At 36.4% G+C, this 10,782-nt stretch overlaps 1 protein-coding gene across 1 annotated transcript in view; it reads left to right on the plus strand.

The window, feature by feature from the left end:
• Nucleotides 1–10,782, plus strand: part of LOC107689141 (glutamate receptor 3-like) — a 140,766-nt gene that overhangs the window by 106,143 nt on the left and 23,841 nt on the right. Inside the window, exons 10-12 of the mRNA XM_016487054.1 lie at nt 643–849; nt 4,395–4,768; nt 7,459–7,657. Coding sequence (XP_016342540.1) covers nt 643–849; nt 4,395–4,768; nt 7,459–7,657 — 780 coding nt within the window. The remainder of the gene's footprint in view (nt 1–642; nt 850–4,394; nt 4,769–7,458; nt 7,658–10,782) is intronic.

Consider the following 10,782-nt stretch of genomic DNA (forward strand, 5'->3'; position numbering starts at 1 on the left):
CATGCTGAATTTCTGACACTGTCAGAAAATGATCGCAGGCTATCTTTGGTCGCAAGACCGTGACAACGGCCATCTTTGAACCTCTCTCACTGTTCGACAAAGGATGACCATTTAGGAGCCACGATCACAGAAATCGCCACGATTGTTTCACAATGCCAATCTTTCGTCTGGGACAGCCGAAAATCCTGTGTCTCAGGCTTAAGACATGGAAACATTCATGTGATTTCTTGAGGTCTCAAGACCAAGAGCACGAGATCCAGACTTGAACTCTCAGACTGTACTTCAGGTGTAGACAACAATTTGTCTCAGTTGGCAACCTGTGATTGGATCACCTGAGATGGATGTTAATACCAGGTGTAAAGAGGGCCTTAGAAATTACCTGTTTGGTCTGACTGTGGCCACATGTGGATCAATGTCCCTCAATCCCCCGTCTGCTGCTTCAGTCGTTCCTCTTGTATGTGTTCCAGTTTGGTGGATTATGTGTGTGAGAGAATGGGTGGGTATGAATGCACAGTCATGATATCCCAGCATGCCTGCATGCCTGTGACTGATAAGCTGTCGGTGGACTCTGGTGCCTGTGACACCAGACAATGAAAGCAATAAGCTAAGATGGTAATAAAAGAGCATGTGTTTGATTAACAGGAAGCTCCATATGTGATGTACAAGAAAAACCACATGCATCTGGAAGGCAATGACAAGTATGAAGGCTACTGTGTCGATTTAGCTTCTGAGATTGCCAAACATGTCGGGATTAAGTACAGACTGTCCATAGTCATGGACGGAAAATATGGTGCCCGTGACCCTGAAACCAAGACTTGGAACGGGATGGTGGGTGAACTAGTCTATGGGGTGAGTACTGGATTTGTTAGGAACTCTTCCAGAGAAACACTAACACTTCTGCAGTAGTCTCTTTTATTCATGAACCTTGCATAAACGATATAAAGAGAAATTGCTAGAAATTGCTGTCAAATAAGGGTTTGGAAGACGTGAATTGCCTTTATGTCTTTCGTTCATGGGAAAGAGCATGGGGAAATTGACTGGAAATGCCTGGGTGTCATTCAACTATACCTGCAGCCACAGTGCTGGTGGTGAGACTGTGTTTTAAACATGCTCCTTCCCAGCATGCACTGCTTTGATTCATCTCTATGCTGTTGGATCTCAAAGGCACTTTTCACAGTGCGCCCAGGCAACCCGCCATTTTTGCATTTGTCAAAGCACTCCCCTGCTATAAATGGAGGAAAACCCAGTGAAATCACTTCCAATTCCCCGAGCCGACATTCAAGAATGAAGACCATATACAAAATGCATGAGGGTTAGGCTACCTCATCTGTTCAATTTCCTTACCATCAGCCAGAGAGATTGCCTGGTTTTGATGTGCTAACGTTGGAAATTATACTCAAATTATTCTCAAAATGGGGGGGGGGGAAATGCATGTGGAGATAAAGAGAGAAAAAAATCCCACCATCATTGAACCATTGAACATAATAGTGGTCAGATAATAATGACAAACATTTCTGAGCCACGTTTGACCTTCTGATAAATATGTGACCCTGGACCACAAAACCATATATACTGCTGGGGTATAGTTGTAGCAATAGCCAAAAATACATTGTATGGGTCAAAGTTATTGATTTTTCTTTTATGACAAAAATCATTAGAATACTAAGTAAAGATCATGTTCCATGAAGGTATTTTGTAAATTTCCTACCGTAAATATATCAAAACGTAATTTTTGATTAGTAATATGCATTGCTAAGGACTTCATTTGGATAACTTTAAGCAATTTTCTCAATATTTAGATTTTTTTTGCACCCTCAAATTCCAGATTTTCAAATAGTTGTATCTCGACATATCCTATTGTCCTATCCTAACAAACCATACATCAATGGAAAGCTTATTTATTCAGCTTTCAGATGATGTATAAATCTCAATTTTGAAAAATTGACCCTTAAGACTGGTTTTGTGGTCCAGGGTCACATATATTTTTTTATTTTGATTGTCTGTTTAAAATAAGTCATTACAACATTGTAAGTCGCCTTGTTTATAGTCTAATATTTAGTTAAATGCTGTTCATGGTTATTTAGCATGTTTTTATTACTAATTTTGTGTTGAAGTTTAACACTGTAACCCTATCTGAGATCCTCAGTAATTCTGCCAGACAAAGATTTCTCTCATTGAAAAAAGATAGAATCTGATAGTTATAGATTTTTTTTAAACCGCCCCCTTAAATAGCACCAATGTAGCATTTTCTTAATAGCTCACTGTGTTCAAAAGTGTAGCTTGACTTTAAATTATGAGTAGCATGTATCTTAGGAAGCTACACTTTCAAAATAACACTGATTGATACTGTAATCATGTAATCATATTATAATCATATGATCCACCTCTGTCATCTGTTGAAGTTTACAGACAGTAAACTCTGTCTAAACAATGACAGTGAATTCCTCTGCTTTTATAATGTAGAAACGCTAAGGTTTTCATGCATTTGTTTTTCACTACTAGCCATAAGCAGACATGAATTGGATTCCTCTGGGATTCTTCTAAATGACATCTAAGTGGCAATGTTATTTAATCTCACTTTTTTTTCTTTCACAGTTTATCAACAGCATTTCTTATCAATTGGATTTTACCTGTGCGCATTTGTGCAATACATAGCTAATTTCAGAGCTAAAAAGATCACATGCAATTATTTATCTAGCGTGCAGGAGATGCTGAGAGTTTTGAGGCGTATTTCTTCCTCGCTGATAAATCACTTCTGGTAGACTCTTAATTAGCTATTTATATGCAAATGATTATATGATTTATTGAGACAGTACACCGGAGTTCCATTCACTACAACCACAAGATAAAAGGATATTAATATTTGTAGAGGCTTTTATAACCAGCGTTCACCTGCAGAGTTACCGTGACCTTATACTTCCTGATTGCATAACTAATGTCCTCCTGGCTGAGGACACATGTGAGATAAAATCTTTCACTGCCTTTTTATTATACGCTCATGCTAGAGTGCCTCTGAGGATTATGGGAAGTGGGAAGCGGCTGTGCCTCATATCTGCAGTTCCCACAGCAACATTATGTGAAGCATGAGAAGGGAAGCATTCAAAAAAGATTTTCCAACAAAGTCTCCTGCTCGTTGCGATTACGCTCTGTTTGTTGCCTGATACAGCGGCGTAGGGGTCACAGAAATTAGCAAGACTCTTGCTATCTAGTCAAGCGAACTTCCAGCTGTCACTTCTCCACTACACAGTCAAAAAGCCTTTTCTGTTATGCCTCGCATGTGCTTCTCTGAGGCGGTGAAAGTCCTGTCTCTGTGAATGTCCTTTTTCTGGCTTCCTTCCCCACACCGAGACCTGAGAAAACACTAAATGACCCCCTCTGAGCTCTAGATGTAATTTTCTGTGACAAATTGATCTGATTGATTCGTCCAAATGGGAATAGAAAGTTCCAGGTTCAAAAATGCTTCATGGACAGCATCTGATTACCTACAGATTATTATTAGCTAAATAAAAAAGATTACCAAAATAATTTAGAATTGAATTTAAATCATTTGTACACACTATGCTTACAGTAATGCACTGTATTAAAAGTATACACATAAAATGAGTTAGCATGTGACTAGTGACATAACATAGATTTATGGCCCTGCCTCTGCAAATTGCTGTCATTAATGCATAACAAGACATTTTTCTGCCTACACTGCGGAAAAAAAGAGCTGTGAAAATTGTCATGGTACTGGAAAATATACACCTCTAAATTATGCATAGTTGATTTATATATAAAATAGTATAATATTAGAACACAAATGTTATATAAATATTACATAATTATATAAATGTTATTATATATATGTTATGATATATTATTTACAAATATTTAATATAAGTGTTTAAGTTTTAGAAACATAGAGAAATTGTATTTCAAATCCAATGCATGGAAGGCAGACTAGTGCCATCTGATTGGAGATCATAAAAATCATACAATGTTACCACTAGATGCCCATCTGGCACTATTAGCCCTATATATAGAGAGAGTATTTTCAGGCATAGTTACTTTTTTTCATTCATTTACTATGGTGGTCATTTCTGACTGCAAGACCATTTATTATTTTCAAATTATGTCCATGTTTTTTTTAATTATTATTGTTTTGTTCATATAGCAAGCTTCACAAATATAATGTTTCAAACCATTCTGATGAATAATAATAATAAAAAAAAGTTCAATGTTCAAAAAATGTTACCCTGACAGCTTAAAGTAAATTTGCAACTAAACCTGCCAAACCTTCTTTGTGATGAACAAATACCTTGCTAGCATCTGTTAATGTATATAGCAGTGCATGTTTATTGTACTGGTGCTTGTTCAGCACTAACACGTTTTGTTCATGTCCCCGTTTCCAGAGAGCAGATATAGCCGTCGCACCGTTAACAATCACACTAGTGCGAGAGGAAGTCATTGACTTTTCGAAGCCCTTCATGAGTTTGGGCATCTCCATTATGATCAAGAAACCTCAGAAGTCCAAGCCGGGTGTGTTCTCCTTCCTGGACCCTCTGGCATATGAGATCTGGATGTGTATCGTTTTCGCCTACATCGGTGTCAGCGTGGTGCTGTTCCTCGTGAGCCGCTTCAGTCCCTACGAGTGGCACCTGGATGAGAGTGATGAAGCCAAAGACCCCCAGACCCCTCCAGACCCGCCTAATGACTTTGGGATTTTTAACAGCCTGTGGTTCTCTCTAGGGGCCTTCATGCAGCAGGGCTGTGATATCTCACCAAGGTTGGTGCCTCATCGCTGGGTCACTTTATGGCCGTAAAAATGGAGTCTATATGTGGGTTTGCATGCATAGATGACAATTTATCACTGGTTTAGATGCACTGTGGTCCTTAGAGCAGATATAACTGGAAACCATTTCAGATTTTCAGTAATGAAAAAAAATATGGGAATTCATTAGTCATTCATTTTACGTTTTTGCATGAAACGTTACAGAGAAGCAGTGCTGGGTAGCAGTGAAACTGATTACATGTAATCTGGATTACATAATCAGGATCCAAAAATTAAGTACTTATTTAGATTATATTGCAATTTAAAACACTTGTAATCCGACTACAGTTACATTTTTATTGATTACATATTATTCACATGGTCACATGACATACAGGTAAACCGGTATAACACTCCATGCGTTTTATTTAAGTGATTTGTTTTGATTGTTGAAATTTTAAAAATATTAATTTTAATTTTAATATTTTTGTATGATGTTATTAATAGTTAGCTTTTCACAAACTCACAAACCCCCTGCATTTCCTTCACAAATCTCATTTTTTTAAATGTTGTCATAATATAATGTTTAATAACAATGAAGGAAGTATATATTTTTTAATATTTGTATTTTTATATCAGTATGGTAAGATTATCATATTTAAATCAATGTGATAAAACGGTTAGGTCAAAAGTAATCTAAAAGTAATCAAAAAGTAGTCCAATTATATTACCTGCAATGTGTAATGTAATGGATTACGTTACTAACTACAATTTTTGTCATGTAATTTGGAATCAGTAACGGGCTACAATTTGTAAGTAAATCTACCCAGCACATTAAATACATTACAGCTCTAGTCTTGATGGTAATTCCAGTTGTTCACGTTTGAAAGATAATGCCGACACAGCTCTAGTTTTAATTTGTTCTTTTGTAAAGGATTAGCTGAGCAACATATTCTCATTTCGCTCTTTTTATGTATTTCTCATTTACCTGATTCACTTATTGTTTGAGAAGTCCTGCTGCAGCACTTTGTAGGCATCTGTGACAGAGATGTATGATTATTCACATTGTTCCTCCATTTAACAGCAGGAAGTTGATTAATAATGAGGCCATTGTGCGGCTCGTTGTCATAGATCATTTTGCAGAGTCCCTCATATTCCCCTGTGCTGGCTGTCAATTGTGTATTCAATACAAATGACTCAGCAGCACCAAAAAATAATAGTAATACAATAAAATGAAAGGATCATATGTCAATTTATCATATCATATATCAATAAACAATTTGGTAACTTTTTACTTAAAGCCTTTATTTATAATGCATTATAAAGGTAATCATAATTGTAATGCATTATATATTTTCAGAAATAATTGTAACCGAAATTAAAATGCATTACAATATTTGAAGGTTTGTTTGTCATGTGTTTTAATGCATTATACTTTCTAAAGGTGTAACAATGAAGTATTATAATATATTACAACTGTGGTTACAGTTATTCATGAGATCATACAGTGCATTATAAGGTTTATTACAAGGCATAATTAATGCATTAAAACTACCTTTATAATGCATTATATGTAAAGTCTTACAATCATGTTCATCAGTTTATAATATATCAATCTAGTCTGAGGCCATATTGAAAATGACTGAACATTGCAAACCCACATATGGAAAAAATTATAAATAGCATTTGGCCTGGTCTGTCAAACCATAGTTATGTGGAACACTGTTGATTGTATATTACATATTACATGATTGTATCGCTGCAGAATAGTTTTCAGATGGGTCCATGTTATTAAAAACCCATGTTAATCTAAAATTCAATAATTATATTACTTAAGTCCATAAGAGTTTCTTCTTGTTATTTGCACTCTGTACATATATTTCACAAACCCGCATGGTTGAAAGAGCACGTAGTCTACAGAAGGGCAAACCGCCTTACATTCAGCCCAAGGCAGAAACACTTTAGAGGAAATAATACAATCATTGATCCCATATGTTATTTGATTATGCTAATATATTGTCTAGGCAACAGTCAATAAATGCACAGCTGGAAAATAAGCTTTGAGCTAATGTGACTCAAACTTCTGCGAGATCAGAAATGAGACACTAACTCAATATATATGTGTGAATATATTGTATTGGCGAAAATTGCTTTTCTATGTGCATGGCTAAATGGAAGCTCAGGATGCAAGTCATGTGTTTAAGTGGGTAAACAAAAAAACAGCAGCAGTGCCACATTACAGTCAGTAAAACGTCAAGATGATTTGATACAGCAGGTTTAGAGATGATCACTACTATGGCTTAGTACAAAGAACGAGACACTGCAGTCGCTTCCTCTACGATAACCACTTTTAACAAATATTTAAACTGATATTTAACTCATTTATTTTATTCATTTCCAATCTACTATTCTTTTTAGGTCTAAAGTGAACTTGTTGAGATGTAAATTTGTAGACGTTCAATAGTTCACTCAAAAATGAAAATTCTGTCATCATTTACTTACCCTCATTTCATCCCAAACCTGTACGAGTTTCTTTTTTCTGTTGAACACAAAAGAAGATATTCTGTAGAATATGTGTAACCAAACAGTTGATGGTAGTCACAGTTAAATACTGTATTGTAATCATACAATATTGAATACAATTGTGTGAAACATCAGGAACATATTCAAGCCTGAATGCCAGTATGTGTGTGTTTGTGCATCAGGTCCTTATCGGGCAGAATAGTGGGAGGCGTCTGGTGGTTCTTCACCCTCATCATAATCTCGTCCTACACGGCTAACCTGGCTGCTTTCCTCACAGTGGAGAGGATGGTCTCTCCCATAGAGAGCGCTGAAGATCTAGCCAAACAAACAGAGATCGCATATGGAACCTTGGACTCAGGATCAACCAAAGAGTTCTTTAGGGTGAGTCTCCTACCGCTTGAGAGAGTAACATTTCTGCATTGATCTTCAGTTGAAATCAGCTGAATTCAAATGCATCAAGCTTCAATGGCTCTGCAAGCTTTCAAGTCAGAATCTGTCTTTTAGTTAGATTTGTTGCTGTTACGTTTTTCATTTTCAGCAATCACAAAGAACTCAGAATGTGTTTGTGTGTGTTAACATGACAGTAGTACCCTCATAAATGTCCCACCGAGCTGCCTGATTATTCAGTGTTGACATAATTCTGGAGTGCACTGTGAAATCAGACTTCATTCCCCCACAAGGAAAGCATGTTTAAGTTGTCCAAATTGCTCCCTATCCCCTACATAGTGCACTATGTGCCATTTGCCATATAGAACATAAGAAATATGCAAAGAAGTAACCAATTTCAGCCGCAGCTTTAGTGTCTTTTACAGTGCAAGGGGCGGGACACTTCAGATTCTAGAGAACATTTGATTGGACAGAAAATCTGATGAGAAGCTGATGTGCAGAATGATATCATCAAAATTGTTGATCATCATTGGTGGTAGAGAGACTGTACATTTTGAATGCATATATCTTCCAAATGTGAATTTTGTAATTGTTTTGGTGCACACTAGCTTACTTTAAGACTAACATTCATACTAATAACCAAAAAAAAAAAGATTTAATATGAATTTAATATGAAAATATGATTCACATGGTCAAGAGTTCAATTGAAGAGTCATGAACAAGTTGAACATGCAGGTGTTGAACTTAAAGACCTTCATTGCTGAGAGATGACTGGGTAGATTTGCAGGCTTTGTTTTTAGTTGATTGCGGGCAGGGCTGGACTGGGACAAAAAATCGGCCCAGGCATTTTTTGGTCCAGGCGGCCCACCACCATTTATATATATATATATATACACACTACCAGTCAACAGTTTTTGAACAGTAAGATTTTTAATCTTTCAAAAGAAGTCTCTTCTTAGCATCATTACTCAAGTCACATGATCCTTCAGAAATCATTCAAATATTCTGATTTGCTGCTAAAAAAAAACATTTATTATGTTGAAAACAGCTGAGTAGAATTTTTCAGATGATGACTAGAACAGTATTTATCTGAAATGGAAGTCTTTTGTAACATTATGAATGTCTTTTTCATCACTTTTGATCAATTTAAAGCATGCTTGCTAAATAAAAGTATTAATTTCTATAATTTCTTTCCCAAAAAACAACAAGAAAAAAAAATGATACTGACTCCAAGCTTTTTAATTGTATAGTGTATAATGTTACAAAAGCTTTTTATTTCAGATAAATGCTGATCTTTGGATCTTTCTATTCATCAAAGAATCTCGAAAAAAATGTACCAGTCAAACGTTTTGAACAGTAATATTTTTTATGTTTTTTAGTGTATATGTATCGCACTCATATCATATATAGTTGTTTTGGATAAGAATAAAACGTCAGGTCCGACAAAGTTGTGTCTTTTTTAATTTAAATCTAGATTTATTCGCACTCTATATTTTCTTCCAAGCAGAGGTCCGAACAAAAAAAAAATGTTTTTTTTTTTATATGTATTGCATTTTTACATTTAGATACATGCCATGCCATGTGACAAAGAAGAAAAAAGTCGTCTGAGTCAAGTCTGAAGTCTTTATCGCTGGAATCTGAATCAAGTCTCGAGTCTTTGTTCACAAGTCCGAGTCGAGTCTCAAGTCATTTAATGGCTCGCTAAAAAAATCTCATTCAGAAACCTGGTTTGAACAGTCAGAGCCATAGGTTATAGATAGATAAATAGATAGTATGAAAAATAACTATATTTGCAGCATTGTTGTTTTCTGCTATGTTTTGTTGTTTCTGTTGTTGTTAAAATAACCGCGTCGTCTGCAGCTCCTGAACTATCGCCGGCGCGCGTCTGGAGAGAGAGAGAAAGCGCACAGAGCTGAAAGGTCTTGAATAAAGCGCGTTTGGCTTTTGATAAAAATACTAGAGGATATAGCGCTGAAAGATATTTACTATAAACGACCCTGAGCGCTTGTTATGTGATCCGCTCCGCTGTTTTGACGCGCCGTTCACTTAAAATGGTGCTGTGTTACCGCTCGCGGTCCGGTTGGATGCCGGGAATCTTCCTATTTGCTGTTTTATAGGCTATAGACAAAATATATGATCTATGATGTTTTTTTTGTTTTTTTTTTAAATAGGTGTTAAGATGTAAGGTTAATGTACATCCAGCCTTTTACTTATATGTTTTAATCCATTACCATGTTCAAAACAGTTTTCTGTAATCAAATTCTATAATAAGAGTCCGATCTACCATGACACATAAGGAAATATGTGACACAGATATTACAAAACCATACAAATAAAGTATTTCTGTATTATATAAGTCAGGGGTATTCAGTTAAAGTTCCAAGGCGCGGCCTCTGTATTTTCTACTTTTTTTTTTTTACATGTATTGCATTTTTACATTTAGATACAGGCCATGTGACAGAAAAAATACTGTTTCTGTTCAGGGTTTTCCTCCTGAAATCTATACTATTTTAATATTTTATTATATTTTATTCTTGAATAAAGCGCGTTTGGCTTTTGATAAAAATACTAGAGGATATAGCGCTGAAAGATTCATAAACGTCCCTGAGCGCTTGTTATGTGATCTGCTCCGCTTTTTTGACGCGCCATTCACTTAAAATGGTGCTGTTACAGCTCGCGGTCCGGATGGATGCCGGGGTTGCGGATACGGTCCACCTTTTGAATATCAGTTATTTTAGGATAAAAGACTCGAGTTGCCTATAAAATTTTCACGAGTCCTTTTCCTGGAGTCGAGTCAAGTCTGGAGTCATTTCAGGTCGAGTCTGAGTCAAGTCTGAAGTCTATAAAAATGCGACTCGAGTCCGAGTCACTAACTCGAGTGCCCATCTCTGTTATGTATTCTACACTCATGGCATGCACACACATTAGGATAGGTTAGATGCCTGCCTCTGTTACGAGTCCCTATCAAGCACTTTACCGATTCAACTGATCCTCTCCTCCTTCTGCCTGGCTCTTTGGCCCACATCACTCACCGCAGTGCAAGCCTGTTCTTGATAAATCTGCTGTGAAAACGTGGGGAAAGCCGACGAGGAAGAAGTTGGGGTGAAGCGATCTTTATA

The sequence above is a fragment of the Sinocyclocheilus anshuiensis genome, unplaced genomic scaffold (assembly GCF_001515605.1).
Source record: "Sinocyclocheilus anshuiensis isolate Anshui unplaced genomic scaffold, SAMN03320099.WGS_v1.1 scaffold846, whole genome shotgun sequence".
Lineage (NCBI taxonomy): Eukaryota > Metazoa > Chordata > Actinopteri > Cypriniformes > Cyprinidae > Sinocyclocheilus > Sinocyclocheilus anshuiensis.